We start from the raw sequence: 16899 nt of genomic DNA, 5'->3' as shown, positions 1-16899 counted from the left end.
TTTTGGGGCATAAAAAGAATCTACATTTTAGAAACTTTCTAATTTATAAAAACTAAATAAAGATGCTTTGAGTGAGTTTGTTATCGGACTCACCTCCTTTAATCACCCATCATTCTAACCATTGGTTGCAATCTCAACGCCATATATGGGGATAGGTCTACCTAAGAGGGTGTTAAGTGCTCCACAAAAATCAAACTCACTTGTGTTTTTATTAGTTTTTTTAAGTTAAAAAATTTCTTAAATGCACATTAGTTTCGCTAACACTTCATTTGGGCATAAAAAAAATTGAACAAATCTTGACGTGGAGGGCCTCCTGGCGCGCGCTTGAAATCGAATTTCACACATATTTGTTTAGGGCTTAAAACAAACTCATACTCAATCTTGAATGCCTTAAAGAAAAATCAATCGATACTTGATGTGGAGGGCCTTCGGGCGTGCGAGTTTACTTTTGGTGACCCTAAATCTTCTTGGTGTATTCATTCTTCGATCGATTTTACTTTTTCTAATGCTTCAAGTTGGAATTGAACATTTGCATCCTAAACATGTGTGTTTGCAAGGTCTAGATTAGAAAACTTAAACATCAGTTGGAAAAGAATTCTATCTTTTAGCCCAAGATCATCCAAGTCCTCTCCCCTTGTCATCTTTCGAGGCCATCTTGGGTGCATAAGATTAGGATCCAAAATCTTGTTTAAGTTTTAGGAGGCTTGCTTGGAGATTTCATCACCCCTTGGGACGACCTCAACTCCAGCGTTCTGGTGGAGTATAAAGATCGAGAGATGAATCCAAAGACACCTCTCTTGGAATCAAGATTTTGTCACTCGGGCTAAGCCTCAAGGAACTTTATACCTTTGAGAAGTGAAAGAGGAGAACTGGGTTACCGCTCCTCTCAGCTGTGTGACATTTTTTTGGTTTCATCTACGGATTTGGGCCTCACGTACCTTGGGTATATTGAGGACTCCCTAGCTAAACCAACTGTTAGCCTTTTAGACAACCATCTAAGATGTTAATGTGTTTGAAGTGACTGATCAAAACATTTGTAAAAAATACACACTCTTTGGTGCAAGTATCACATTCTGAGAATCACAAACTTCTATCTGGTTGTTCCTATCTATTGCTTGATCTTTTACTTGTTGAATGAATGTTTGCCAAACTTGGTCAATCCTAGCTTAGGGCACAATTAGCGTAGTCACTGCCTGTTTCAGAAGTTGAATAAGTTGAAGCAAAACAACCACAATCTCTCAAAGCCAAACAAATTCAAGAATTTATGTTAGAACAACCCAAACCCAAACAGAATTTTCACAAAGCCAAAGTCAAGCCCTCTCAGGCATACCAAGAAATTCCAGCCAAGAGAAATGAAGTAACACCAAGCCCTCAAATTTCCAAACTCGACAAAGTAGAAGACAAAGCTGTCGACGAAGCCCTTCAAGATGCCTGGTTAGATCACATTATCAAATTTAGCAAACATCCAGGAGTTAACCCTACTTATGCCTTACCAACTAGGCATGATTTCTATGATTAGACCCCCTTGTTTCTCCACATCTTCTTGCATAAGCTTCACTTTTGCATTAGAGTCATCTTTGTAGGTAAGCCAGCCATCCTTAGTCATCCTCTTAAGCATTTTAGTTCACCATCTCATTTAGATCTTTGCCTTAGAACCAAACCAATCCCCTCAAACCTAGCTAGCATCCCAAAAGCCTAAATCTCACATCCAAGCCTTCAAAATTGTTGTCACCTTGCCAAAGGTTTTCTATTCCTACCATCTTGCAAATCCACCAGCCTCACCGAGGTTATCCCTCTAACACAACTTTGTCTAGGGTAATCTAGCTTTTTCACTTGTTATCCCTCATCACCTTGAGCTAAAGGTTAGGATCCACAAGTGGTCAATCTCATGTTTTTCCTAAAGGATCATTAGTCTATCCTTAAGTCGACACAATCACCACCAAGCTTGCACATAGGAAAGCAGACCTTTCATGCTTTGGCAACATATCTTTGAAATTAGAATCCCCAACCCAATCCTCCTTAGGTTTGTCATATAGCTTTGCCTCAACCTAAGAAATCATTTGCATAGAAAAGCCTTCCCCCTTTGCATCGATCGACATTGTTGCATCTCATCCCTAGGAACATTTTCATGCCACCCGTCACTCACTTAGCCAAGAAGAAGAAGGAAACAATGGAGCCCTATCATTTGGATCAAACAACATCGCTCCCCTTGAGCACTCAACCATCCTTCAGCCTAGAGAACACTGTACCATCACCTACTGACATTGAAGCTTTCATGAACCAACTAGGAAATGCAGTATTGGTGAATGCCATTATAGACAAGAATAAAGAAATAATCATGGCTAACTTTCGAAGGGACAACATAGGAGCCTTTGACTTTGGAAGACCTCCTCCCTTATCAGATCCATCTCACCCATTGTTTGGACAATTCCCACCACCCATAGGCTCTTATGATTCAAATTATCCTCAATATGTGCCAAAAGAAGAGCCTCAACCCACCCCATATGATCCAATAGACCCAAACATACCAGCCTCCACTCAAGTTGAAATCTCCCTTTCGCAAACCAATCCAGCCACTACCACTCCATCCCAAACCCCCTTCACCCAAAATACCTCATCATTCACTCCCTTCACTATTGTTGCTGCTGCTCTCCAACCCAGCCTTCCAAATCCACCCGTCTCCCAAATAAGTGCTAGCATCTTTGGCCAACCTTAACAATATACAACTGGGATGCCACCCATGGGGCCAAGCAATCAACCTTTCATCACCCCCAGCTTGTTTACCTCAGCTCAAAGCACAATTCTATCATTTCCACTAGGTCCTTGGAGCTCAGTGCCATCAACCACAAATCCACAAGCTACTACCCTCACTCCACAAAGCTATCAAACCCCACAAGCTACTACCAATATTCTGCCAAGCTCTCAAGTGACCCAAGCTCCTGCCACCCCTCTACCAAGCTTTCAAATCCAACCACCAAGCTATCAAACCCCATCAGTTCCATTTCCAAGCTTTTAATTCCCACCACCTCCACCACCAACTAATCCATTACCTCCTATTACTAACTATTTTTCTATGCCACTCCTAGGAGGAAATCCACCACCACCAACCACCAATTACTTGGCCTCTTTTGCCATGCAGATACCTTTCCAAATGGGGGCACAACCCACATATATTGGTCAAACTCCTCAAATCCAAAGTCAAGTTCCACAAGCTTCCCGATCCTTTCCCCAAGCTTCACAACCATCTTATACCTTACCTCCACAAAGCAATCCATTTATCCCACAACCAGTCTACATCCCTTAATCCCTATCCCAAATCCCATACTAGCAGCAAGACTCGCAACACATGCATCAATATGTGCCACCTCCACCTCAGCAACCCATCATCCACCATTCGGTTTCCCAAGCAATGTACAATCCCTACCAGCCCATACCTCAAAGCCATCCATGTTCCATTGCCCCATCTAGCACATACCTACCTCAGGGCATTCCTACATTGGGGGCACCCCAGCCATCACCTATCAATTCAGAATGGGAAGCCATGAAGAAAGCTTTGAAGAAGATCCAAGAGGGGAATGATCCGAAAACTTTCAAGTTTGAGAATGTGTGTCCTTACCCATTTGACAGAGCCATTACCATGACACCATTTCCCGAACACTTTGAGATACCCAAATTTGACAAATTCAGAGGAAAAGGGGACCCTATCACACATATCAAAGAATTTTACATGCACTGCCAAGAAGTGGCATATGGTGACGTCTTCCTCTTGCATCTCTTTCCCAAAAGCTTGGCCAGACCAGCTCTTGAATGGTTTTATAGAATCCCATATGACACAATTTTAAACTCTGCTAAATTGGCTGAGGCATTTGTAGCCCAATATGCCCATCTTGTCGAAACAGAGCTATTAGTAGTTGATCTTGTCCACACTAAGCAAAAAGGTGGAGAAAGCCTTCCCGAATATCTGCAAAGATGGCAAACCCTTACCACCTGCATATCTTGTACCTTACCAAAACACCATTTGGTGAAAATATTTATTAATAATGCCCATCCCAGCTTGGCTCACCACATGACTATGAACTGTTTGCAGACCTACAAAGATATCAAAGAAAAAGGAATGATCCTTAAGCAAGGACTCATTAAAGATGATGTGGTCAAGATTTACAAGGAGGCCAACCAAAATCAATCACATTCCAATGACAAGTCTAGGTATTGGAACAAAAACAAGCATGTTGCAACAGATGGGGTTACCAATATGAGACATGTGAATATTGTTGGTCCTTCCCAAAATCAATCCAACCCACCGTATCAACCAAACAATCAACAAGCTATCAACTACCAACAACAGAATCACCAAAGATATCAAAGCCACAATCCAAGACCCAACTTTCAAGGGTCTAACAATCAAGCTAATGCCATCAATGTAGCTACAGGACCAAAGCCTAAGTTCCAACCTGCACCTAGAAACTCTACACCCCTTAGTGAGCCAATGGATATCATTTTTGAGAAATTGACTAAGGAAAACCTCATCAAATTTCCTCCTACCTAGCAAATTGACCCAGGCCAATCCAAAGCTGCATGGTACAAAGACAATGAGTACTACAAATTTCATAGGGTAAAAGGTCACACCACCCTCAGATGCATGAAATTGAAAGATTATGTGCAGGACCTCATTGATCGGAAAGAAATCACCGTTGGTGCCCAAACCTCTCCCAATGTAGGCTTACAGATCTATCAAAATGCTTTTCCTCCTCACAACAACCAAAATCCTAGAAAAGCACCTATCCAAACCAACAACAAAAATACCAACAACCGCCACCCAAACCAACAACATGGGAAGAACAATGACCACACTTCATCCTACATAGACTATGTTAGCCTTATCAGTTGTATATCTGAAAAAGAGCCTTTTGTCAATTTTATCAATATCCAAGGCCCAAACAATGAGTGTGCAGTCACCACTCCAAGAGCGTGATTGAACATCGTAGCCCCATCAGTCCCATCAACACTATCAACCCCAGCAATATCATCAGCTCCATCCAAAAGCCAATACAATATCTTGGAACACCTTGGGAACATGCCAGCCCAAATCTCCATTTTAGACCTTCTTCGCACTAGTCTTGTGTACAAAAACATCCTTGACAGTGCTCTCATAGAATCTCATGTCCCTTCAGATATCAATGCTACTAATTTTTGTAATCTCGTTGGACACCTATCCTGCTCATGTGCCCTATCATTCAAACCCACCGACATACCTGTGGTCGAGCCAGATCACACCCTTCCGCTTCGCATAGCCATCATGGTATCCAATTTTGCCGTAAAAAGACTACTGATAGATAATGGATCAGCCTTGAATATTTGCACCCTAAAATTCATAAAACAAGCTAGGTATACTGAGGCAGATATCATCAGTGAGGTTATCACCATCAAAGCTTATGACAACTTGGAAAGAACCATGGAAGGAACTATTTTGCTGCCAATCAAGGTTGGGCCAGTCATCCAAGAAACACTGTGCCATGTTATTGATCTAAACCTACCATTCAACATCCTCCTCGGTCGCCCATGGATTCATGCCATGAAAGCCATTCCATCCACTTACCATCAGTGTGTCAAATTTTCGCATCAAGGCACTCAGGTAACCATCCATGCCGATCCAGAACCCTTTTCTTACTGCAATGTACTTGAAGCTACATATGCAAACCATTGCCCTAGAATTGATATCGGCACAATCGTCGCCAACTCATCCCATACTTGTAATGACCCAGAAACCATCCTCCCCTCCACCCTATCTACCGTGAAGATCAATAGCAAAGGCTGTGGAGAGTATAGTCTGTCAAATGCATTTGTTGTCGGGGCATTCCCACTTGATCCACACGCCCATGGATGATCGACATATCAAAAATCTAAGGAGATTCCACCTCCTGGATACAAACAGTTTGGCCCAACAATCTTTGTATCCTCGAAAATCCCTCTTCATGAGGAGCTCACTCCAGATATCAACAATTGGTTACATAAGGATGCACCTTCAAGAAATCAAGCACGCCTTGATCACTTCAACCAGAAGTATCCCCAAGAACATAAGCTCATCACTGACAAATGGAACTATTAAGGTGGTGGTCTCGGACCAGAAGAAAGAGGCATGCAGTGCCCCATCGACGCATACAAGTGGGAAACGAAGTTAGGTATTGGCTTTGGCATACCCATAACTAGGGGCACCAATGAGAACGGTCATGCTTTTTCAAACATTCACCGCGACCTTGTTGAAATCGAAGACATTCCTGAGGAAGTTGAAAAGAGAGCCTACGACGATATCCCAGACCAAATCTTTCTCGGAGACTCTGTTCTCCAAGAACTATCCATCCATTTCATTGACCTACCACTCGCCCATCCACAACTCATAAATTGGGACCAACCAAGCATCATACACATTGATGAGTTCACATCAGAGGAAGTGCTTCTAAGATTCATGGGAGCTGAAACTTCTCACAAGCAAACAAAGCCAGCTTTTGCCTATATCTATAAGCTAGATCCCAAGGGGTATTTTGGAGAAAATCCCCAACCTAGTTTCGATACACCCAAAACTGGAACTAAGGTGAATCCGAGACTAGCCAAGGCAGTGAAGAGAACCCCTCAGCAAGAAAATCCAGAGCCACAAGCAGAACATGAGGATTTAGCATTGCCTCCTCAAGATAATCGACCAGAGGTGTCTTCTATTCTAATTGAGGATACTAGAGAAGTCAACATCGGTTCTTCAAAGATCCCCAGACTTGTTCACATTGTTGCATCCCTATCACAAGACCAAGCTGACCTCCTCTTTGAGGTCTCAAGAGAGAACATTGGCCGATTTGCATGGTCATATCAAGACATGCTAGGACTTGATCCAAAGCTTGTAGTTCATCATCTTGCAGTCGATTCAAAGATCAAGCCCATCAGACAAAAGCTTAGAAAAATGCACCCCAAGGTGGCATTACTGGTCAAAGCTGAATTAGAAAGAATGTTAGCTACTAAGGTTATCTACCCTATTGACTACTCAGAGTGGATCTCCAACATGGTCCTCATCACTAAACCTTCTGGTGACATCAGAATCTGCACTGATTTCAGAGATCTTAACAAAGCTTGTCCAAAAGATGATTTTCCCTTACCCAACATAGATATGATTGTAGATCTTACAGTTGGACATGAAATTCTGTCCCTCATGAATGGATTTTTTAGGTATAATCAAATCAATATTGTAGCAGAAGATTAGCATAAGACAACATTCACTACCCCTTGGGGAACCTTTTGCTACAACATGATGCCTTTTGGCCCAAAGAATGTAGGGGCTACCTATAAAAGAGCTATGAAAACCATTTTCCATGATCTTATCCATAGCATTTTGGAGGATTATGTGGATGATATGTTGGTTAAATCTCACACCTTCCTGGATCATCTTGCTGACCTGGAGAAAGTCTTTGATAGGTAGCCAAATATCATCTCATGTTGAATCCCAAGAAGTGTGTCTTTGGGATCACATCTGGCAAGCTTCTAGGCTTTATAGTTTCTAAACGAGGTATAGAGATCGACCTCAAGAAGGTCAAGGCTATCTTAGACATGCCTCCTCCCCAGAAACTGCGATAGCTTCACACTCTTCAGGGAAAGCTTCAATCCGTCCAGCACTTCATCTCCCAGCTTGCAGATAAGTGTACGCCATTTGCACATTTACTGAAGAAGGATGAAAACTTCAAGTGGGATCCTTTATGTCAATGCAGCTTCGATCATCTCAAGCAATATCTCATCAATCCCCCTATCTTGGTTCCACCAGTTCCTGGTCGTCCCTTGATCTTGTACATATCAACAACGCCTACTGCTCTAGGGGCACTTCTAGCACAGCTCGATGACTACGGTAGAGAAAGAGCCATCTACTACATCAGTAGAACCCTAGTTGGTTATGAACTCAATTATACTCCTATGAAAAAAGCTTGTTTGGCAGTTGTCTTCTCAACTCAAAAGCTTCGCCACTACATGCTAAGTCATACCATCCAACTAGTCTCCAAGATAGACCCTCTCAAGTATATGCTCTCCAGAACAACACTTACAGGCCGTTTGGCCAAATGGGTTATGCTCCTTAGCAAATTTGACATCCAGTCTATGGACAAAAAGGCAATCAAAGGGCAAGCTATAGCAGATCACCTGGTTGATGTACCTCTAATAGATGCATATCCTTTGATCACAGAATTTCTAGATGATCATATCTGTCTAATTGAAGAATAGCCCACATGGAAACTTTATTTTGATGGCTCATGCACATCTCATGGATCAGGGGCAGGAATATTGTTGGTTACACCTCAAGGAGATTACATTCCAAAAGCTTTTAAACTACAATTCCCTAGCACCAACAATATAGCTAAATATGAGGCTCTCATAGCAGGATTAAAGATAGCTGTAGAATGGAACATTACTGAGTTAAAAATCTTTGGTGATTCTCAACTCATCATCAAGCAAGCCCTAAATGAATATCAAACCAAAGATGAAAAGCTATTACCCTACAAAGAGCTAGTTGATCAGCTAACCCAGCATTTTACAAAGCTTCAATTTACACAAGTGCCTTGAATGCAGAACAAAGCAGTAGACACTATGGCTACTATCGGCTCGCTCTTGGAAATTCCCCAAGTGGCTACGCAGTATGAGTGTTTAGTTGAGCAACTCCTCACACCTGCCTATGGGAATGAGGATTCAAACTGTGTATGTATCTTGGTTGGTCCCCAATTCCCTTGGTACCATGAGATTCACGCTTACCTTAAAGATGGTATCATATCCCCTCACCTCACACGAACCCAACACCAAAACCTCATCCAAAAATCATCCCGCTATGTTATCATAGCCAATACCCTATATCGTTGGGGTTATCATGATACTCTGTTTCGATGTTTAGATGAAAATGAGGCCGCGATGGTGTTAAAAGAAGTACACTCTGGACTTTGCGATGTGCACACAAGTGGTATTGTCCTAGCACGACAAATCCTTAGAGTGGGCTACTATTGGCTTACGATTGAAGAAGACTCCTGTGACTTTTTTAGAGAATGTCTCCCATGTCAGCAGCACGCAAATCTTGTGCATGCTCTAGCAGAAGATCTACAGCCTATTACACCACCTTGGCCTTTCGCTTGTTGGGGCCTTGATCTATTTGGAACTATCACACCTCTCTCATCTAATGGACATAAATGGATAATAACAGCTATAGACTATTTCACTAAGTGGGGGGAAGTAGTCCCCTTAGTCTCAGCTACAGGAGTTCAGGTCTCCAAGTTCATCTTGTACCACATTGTTTGCCGCTTTGGCATCCCATCCACCATCTTCACCGACCAGAGAGGTAACTTTGAAAATCTTAACATGGAAGAATTATGCACTTCCCTCCGCATCCATCACCGCTTTTCTAGCCCATATTTCCCACAAGGTAACGGCCAGACAAAGGCAACTAACAAAACCCTCCTCAAAATCCTAAAGAAAGTTTTCAATGATTCTGACCGCGATTGGCACCTACATATAAATCCAGCCCTATGGGCCTATCGAACCTCCTTCCATACATCCACACACACAACTCCATACTCCCTAGTTTATGGTGTCGAAGCGGTACTACCTATAGAGGTTGAACTTCCCTCCTTGTGCATATCTTTGTGAGGGCAAATATCAGATGAAGAATACAGAGTAGCTCGGCTCACCTAGCTAGATCTCTTAGACGAGAAGCAACAACAATCCCATGATCATCTCACAGTCTATCAAACTCGTCTCAAAGGAATTTCAACAAGAAGGTGCTTCCACGACACTTTCAGTCAGGCGACATGGTCCTCAAAGAAAATATGAAAGTCTAAGCCGATTGAGAAAAGAAAGGCAAGTTTGAACCTACATGCCTTGGTCCTTATGTTGTCACTGCATCCTTTGGCTCCCGAGCCTATCGGCTATCTACACTGGAAGGAGAACTCTTGAATGATCCTACTAACATCATTCATCTCAAGAAATTTTATGCTTGAAGATCTTTGGTATACCCAGCTTTTGAAAAATATAAAATAAAAGTAAAAAGAAATAAGTGTCCAATGGTGAAAACTTGGCAATTCAAGCACCTTGGATAGGTACCTTGGTGAAAACCTAGTAATTCAGGCGCCTTGTGTACTAAGACTAATCCATTATCTATCACTATCATATCCCTCATCCATCCACTCACAATCCAATAAAACACTTGCTTGTTCTCTTGGTGTTCCAACCAAATATCCAAAATCTAATGAAGCTTGTAAATACCTCCTGTACAACTTGTAAATCTTGTACCTCAGCTTGTAAATCTTGTACCCCAACTTGTAAATCTTGTATCATCTCTTGTATCATAGCTTGTATATCCAAATCTTGTCCACAGCTTGTACCATATTCCAACCTATATTATATGCCAAAGCTTGTATCCTAGCTTGTATCCTATCACATGCACACAAAGAACCCCATTTTCACTTAAGCTTTTTGCAAACCATCTACCTATCTACCTATCAACTATTACAGACATTCAACACACTATAAAACATTTCCATCTCACAAAACCCAAACATGAACAACCTTGTACATTTGTAACATATCTTGGTCTGTCAGCTTGTACATCCTCTTTAGCTTAGTATCATTGTATCTATCCAGCTTTCGTGTCAGTTCCTCCTTGATCAGCATCTTGCACACATCGCACAACCCTTGGTTAGCTATTCCAATGCATCCTTTAGCTAGATCTCCTATCACCAAAGTGTTATCCTTCTTAGTTCATCTTGTCAGATGCATCACTCATCCAGATCCATCAGTTTAGGTGCTCTCCGATAGATCTTTGTAGGATATAGCTTTCCTCATGTCTGATCTTGGTCCGTTGGTACCTCGTCCTACCCATCTTGTTGGCAAATGATTCTCTTTTGAATTTTTGCTTTTTTTAAAATTTGGGATCTTCCTTTTTGGGTCTTGAAATATCTTTTCCAAGCAATCCTTTTGTTCCCTCCTCAAGGTTGCCATGATCTTCCATATCATGGTATACTACGAATGGGGCAATCTGAGTGTAAGGTCTTGATCAAGTCTTTTGTTTGTTTTTCTTTTTTGCTTGTGGGTTACCTAGTGTCAGTTCCACTCTGATTCTTTCGAGATTCATGTGTGCTGCTGGGACAATCCTTGCGTGTTTGTTTTGAGTCAGTTCGTCAGTCCTCTAGATGGTTGGTGACATGGCCTTGATGTTCTTGGTAACCTTTGCAATTAACCAACCGTCCTATAGCAAATCTAGTGCTCAACTAGATGGTGGTACTTCTCTTTGAAGTATCCCCCTACTCAAAAAGCTTCAATGGATTCTCTTCATCTCCATTATCCCCCATCCATATCCAGCATCTATCTCTCCTATCCCAGCTTATTCATTAGTATCTCTTTGAATCAATCTTCACTTTTAGCTTTAGGGATCCACAATCCTAGTCTTAGGGATCCATCAATCCAATCAATCCACCAAGCCTCATCTTTCGAGATCCACAATCCTAGTCCTAGGGATCTCCAAAACCCATCTTTCGCCAATCTAATTCTTTGAAATCCTGTTGCATCAGCTTTATAATCCCCTTATCCTTCTCCCTATCCTGGATTTCTTTTTATAGTGCTCTGCTCCTTCATCCTCCACCTTCCCTAAAGTCTTAAGCTTGCTTCCTCTTGTGCCTCTGATTCTCTCTTTATCATTCTCCCATAGTGAGAGTTTGAGCTAACTAAACCTCTTCTCTTTGCCAATTTGAGTCTCCTTGCTCATCTCAAATTCTTGTATTTTTTTTCAAGAAACCGTCGAGCCTCGCTTTCTCTCCCCACCGCCTTGATGAGGGGGCATCTCGCAGTCCATTCTCTCCTCTTCTGCTCTAGCCTTGAGCATCTTATTTTCTTATCTTTGATGCCATGCCACTTGCGCCATCACATCAAAGAGGGGCAAAATGTAGACACCTAAAAATTCTTTAGAAAATAAAGTATTTTTATTTTCTGAAAAAGTCCTTGATGACATCATCATTTATTAATTAATTATTTAATTTATTTATTTATTTATTTTTATGTTATTAAATCTCTTTATTTTAATTAAAAATATTTAATTAAGGAATCCCTCCCAAAAATGTTTAAATCTTATTTAAACATTATTTCTTTATTTATTAATTATTTAATTAATAAATTGATCAAAAATCTAGAAATAAATAATTTTTGTTTTTTTGCCCAATGCTTGGCCAATTTTTTTAAGACCACTAACATCTTCCAAAATCTTCTAATCCTTCTTTAATTTTGATTAAAGGCTAATCCCATCATTTTCTACCCTTAATCCCAACTCAAAATATTTAATTAAGGTTAAATATTAATTCTCATGTTTATTAAAAATGTTTTAATGAATATCTCCTCAACCCAAACCTATGAAATAAATAAAACTTTATTTATTTTCTTAAAAAAACTTTTTATCCTCATCGTAGAAAATTTTAAACTCTTCTAGAAAGTCTTCATCCTCATCCTAAGCCTATCTCTAAACCTCCATTTTAGCCTAATCCACCCCATCCACTCATACTAACCAAGCTTAGCTACCAACTCACCCACCCTCATTAAATGCCATCCACTTGCACATCTCTAACATCCCTAATCTAAATCATAAATCAACTCTAATCCCCCCCCTAACCTTGTCACATTCCCTAAGCAAGCTTAAGACTTTCCTAAACCAAACAAAGTCAACAATCTCAACTCCCTCCAAAATATTCCAACCACCCAACCATGAATGCTCTTACAAAGCCATAAAAGACTCTTACAAACCCATTCATTGCTCTTACAAGCCATTATGAAGGGTCTTTATGAAGATATTATCCTTTGAGCCTCCTTTGTTGACTCATCTTTGCCCTTTCCTCCATCCTCTCACCTTGTGACATGTGTCACTCCTTGATTGGCTATAAGGAAGCGCAATCATGTGCTCTCCTCTCATGCAATCTGAGCCCTCCATGAGCTTTTCCCCATCCTTGCATCCTAGCTTTCAAACCCTTAAGCCCTTAGCCTATATATTGGATCCCCTCCCAAGCCATTTCAACACAATCCTTAAGCTAAAGTTACCACGCCATTTTGAGAACAAACTCCATAGCTTTTGCATACATCCACACCCAAATTCCAAGAATCCATTGAAGAAAATTTGAAGTCTTTTGAGCATACATACCAATCTTTTACTTAGACTTATCTACCAAGCAAAGAGTGAAATCCTATTGGGAGAGTCCATTCATTTGACTCACATTCCTAATTAAGGGTTCCTCTTTAGTCTCTCATATATGTTATATTGATCTTGTTAGTTAATGCTTTGTTTCTTTAAATAGATTAGTGTTTTCTTGCTAACATATTAGTGTATACAATGACCACCAAAGATTTTAGTAGAAATAAGAAAGACCAAGTTCTAAATAGATATAGGAAAGTCTAAATTTTGACTGAACCCTTTAATCTACATCTAAATCACTACAATTAGATGCTAACCTAGAGGAAATTGCATCCACTTAAAAAAATCCTTTTTTATCACAAAACAGAATATATAAAAATAATTTGTTTACTTCCTAATATTCCCATATTGTTCCCGAGACATTTCTCCCATAAGATGCCTAGCGCTGACTAGAAGCCAAAACCAGAACCAAGGTATAATGGCGGGAAGGGAAAAAGGGATCACAGCCCAGAGAAAAGCCAAAAAAACTCTAATAATTGAAATCGAAACTCCAATTTATCTCTCCTCATCTACTCTGAAATTTCTCACAGACCTCATTTGTTCAGTTCTGCTCTGTCTCAAGGGAAAGAAAATGGCAAACTCCAGATGGCAGGGCTCTGTAGAAGCAAAGATCATGCCTCCTCTGGACGAAGTGTGGAAGATCGTAAGTGATTATTACGGGCCAATGAAGTGGTTTCCCGGCATGATATCATGCGAAAGAGTGGAAGGAGCGCTGGAAAAGGGCGTGGGATCTGTTCGGCGTTGTGCAATACAGTTGCCGTCCGATCAGAAGGGCAGCATTTGTTCAGAAGTAGGAGAACTCATCGATCAGCATGATATAAAGCATTGTTTTACTGATCAAATCAAGGAAACCAATATGGAGGGATTTGAGGGCTATGAGGGTACTGTTGAATTGTGTGAAACAGGGGAGCATGACAACTGTTTGCTGAAATGGTCGTTCCAGATGAACCCAATCGTCGGCCTTTCCAAAGAGGACGTTGAGGCGCTTATAGGCTCTGTTCTTGCTGACATTGTCAAGAATCTGGAACAACTCATTTCTTCACGTTGACGCCTTCCAATCTTCTTTGCTTGATCTGGCCTGTGTTTAATCTGTGGACGGCTTGCAATTAGCCGATGCTAGTTATAAACCTTTGTGGTCATTGCTTTTATGGGTGAATTGGTCAGTCTCATCGTCTCATCTTGGATGGCAGGGAGACCTAAATGTCAATGCAAAACATATTGATAAGGGGTTAATGATGGATTGTTATTATTAAAATTATTTGTTTAGATCGATGTTGTACCTCACATAGTAATAGAGAAGATGATGTGTGTTGGCTCATGTAGGACAATTCATGCCACTGTACAATGTGATCTTATGAATAAGTCGGATTATAAGGGTGAGTTATGCTTTCAAATAATTAAAGTAGACGTTGAATTTGGGAATTTATCTTTTGGTTCATGTGTAATCTCAATATAGAAAGGGTTATTGACGGGAATTTATCTTTTGGTTCATGTGTAATTTCAATATAGAAAGGGTTATGTTAAACAATGTCAATTTCTTGAAATTTTCAACAAATGGAATTGTATGTCTATGATTGTACACTATGTTTATATTCTTAGAATCTAAACAATTTTGCTTATGTTTGACTACACATGTATGTGATCACAAGCAAGAAAGTATATAATCAATTGGCTTAACAAAAGGAAAGATAATAGGAGTTTGCTTAAATATTGCACTAACTCACTTTTACACATGGTGGCACATAAAATGAATGACAATACCTGAAATACACTTAGATAAATGTTCGCGCTGAACTATTTATAAATATGAATCAAAGGTCATAATCTATGGTATAAATCATCCTAGTAACTAAAATTTGAAACCATGATGCATAAATTTTGATTGACTCATTTTCTTTTCTTTTTCTCTTGAGACTAAGAACAATCTTAAATTCAATATTATAATGATTTGTTTCATGAAAAACACTAGCCAAATCCATAAAAGAAGTGACGTAAGTTTTTTGCAAATGAATAGTATCAAGTGAATGACTAACTACTCAACTTGTTGGGAACATATTAGTAAGCAATTCTAACCATAGGAAAACAATAGCAACCCAATTATTCATAGTATAGTAAATGTTCCAATGGATCACCTTTATTATGGAAACTTTAAAAAGAAGGTACAAATTCACTTTATGGAGGTCAAGCCAAATTGAAATATGCCAAAGGATTGCATAATATAGGTTTGAGATGATCTTTTTGTTTAATTTTTTTCCCATGGACCTCAATATACACTTTTAAATGGATCATCTCACTAATGATGGATTCCATGGTATTATTAAATATCAAAACATGTCTCATATCCATATGTGTATGCATATTATGCATAATAATATTAGGTTGTGGGAAGGATGTGGCATCAACTAGCCCAATGTTATCCTTGCATATACCAACAAAAATTTGTAAAAGATCCTCATGTTGTTGCTCATTCTTATGTATCTTTTAACCACATGCTTGGTTAGTATGCATATGTATTCTAAAATCACTCAAGATTATTGATTTGCTCACTTACTTTTTGTAACACCCTGCTCGGGAACCCAAGAGAAATAAACCTAACATGTTACAATGTTTACTGAACTATTTTTTATTTTAAAGTTTAAACAACATCAAGATAACAGTAATGCAGAAGCAATAAGAACATACACATTTGCAATTACAATTTTCAATTCCTCAAGGGTTCCTTTACGTTGAGTCACATTTAATAATTTAAAATTAATTAGTTTAAGTTCCAAGTACAATGTCTCAAGATCATAAAGAAATAACAGATACATAATTGCATAAGCAAAGCATAAGTATATCTAATACAATGAAAATACATCCACTAAATAACATCCACTGCACATGTCGCAGGGTATGTGAAAATAGATACAATACATCAGAATACATGATAACATATATACATCATCTCAAAAGAAGTCTCTAAGATAAGAAATAAGAATGATAAAGGTACATCTTCTGCAACGAACATCCAATAGTTGGCAATGTGAAGAGGGACCCAAATGGTAAGAAGACACTACCTCCCGACTGCATGGTTACCCAGTCAGGCTTCCACTCCCACCATGTAGGGAAGATAATAAACGATCCACATACGGCTAATCAAACATAAAACATTCCTAGGCAAGGAATCCCTAATAGCAAAAACTACGTCAAAGGTAACACATGCTACTCAAGAAGATAAAATAATCCAAAAAGTAAGAACATTCAATCCAATACCAACACCACATAACCAAACATCATACACGAACCAAGTATAAACCAAATACCAAGATCATAAGATAAAGTCAACGAAAGATAATCACCTCAAGTCAAAAACCACATATCAAGAGTACATCATCCATGAATCACCAATCACCATCAATGAAAGTAATAACCACAATAAACACATCCAACAATAAGTACACCACTAGAGGTACACAAAATCTACAGAGGAGACTCAGGCTACATACTAGGGAGTGTCATCACATGGTTGCTTGAGTTACCCTGGACTGATCTATTAATAGACCTCGGACCCTCAAACGTTGAGTTACCCTGGACTGGTTACTCTGAACCCCAGACCCTCAACATCACACATGTGGAAACTAGAAAGTCCTCTCAAGAAGATGAGGCACTCATCCCATTCCCATCCT

General features: G+C 39.8%; 1 protein-coding gene across 1 annotated transcript; it reads left to right on the top strand.

Annotated features, from left to right (window-relative positions):
• Positions 1 to 13805: 13805 nt before the first annotated feature.
• On the top strand, positions 13806 to 14489 carry LOC149551363 (lachrymatory-factor synthase-like). Its single transcript, XM_089789672.1, has one exon. The coding sequence runs from the start codon at positions 13806 to 13808 to the stop codon at positions 14280 to 14282; it is 477 nt and encodes a 158-aa protein (XP_089645798.1). The 3' UTR covers positions 14283 to 14489.
• Positions 14490 to 16899: the final 2410 nt, after the last annotated feature.

The sequence above is a fragment of the Cupressus sempervirens genome, chromosome 6 (assembly GCF_028749045.1).
Source record: "Cupressus sempervirens isolate cs-2001-9-10 chromosome 6, ASM2874904v1, whole genome shotgun sequence".
Classification (NCBI taxonomy): domain Eukaryota; kingdom Viridiplantae; phylum Streptophyta; class Pinopsida; order Cupressales; family Cupressaceae; genus Cupressus; species Cupressus sempervirens.
This window is presented reverse-complemented; position numbering and strand designations above follow the sequence as displayed.

What these genes read in the sequence shown, in the direction of transcription:
- LOC149551363 (XM_089789672.1), top strand. Translation starts at nt 13,806, where the DNA reads ATGGCAAACTCCAGATGGCAGGGCTCTGTAGAAGCAAAGATCATGCCT.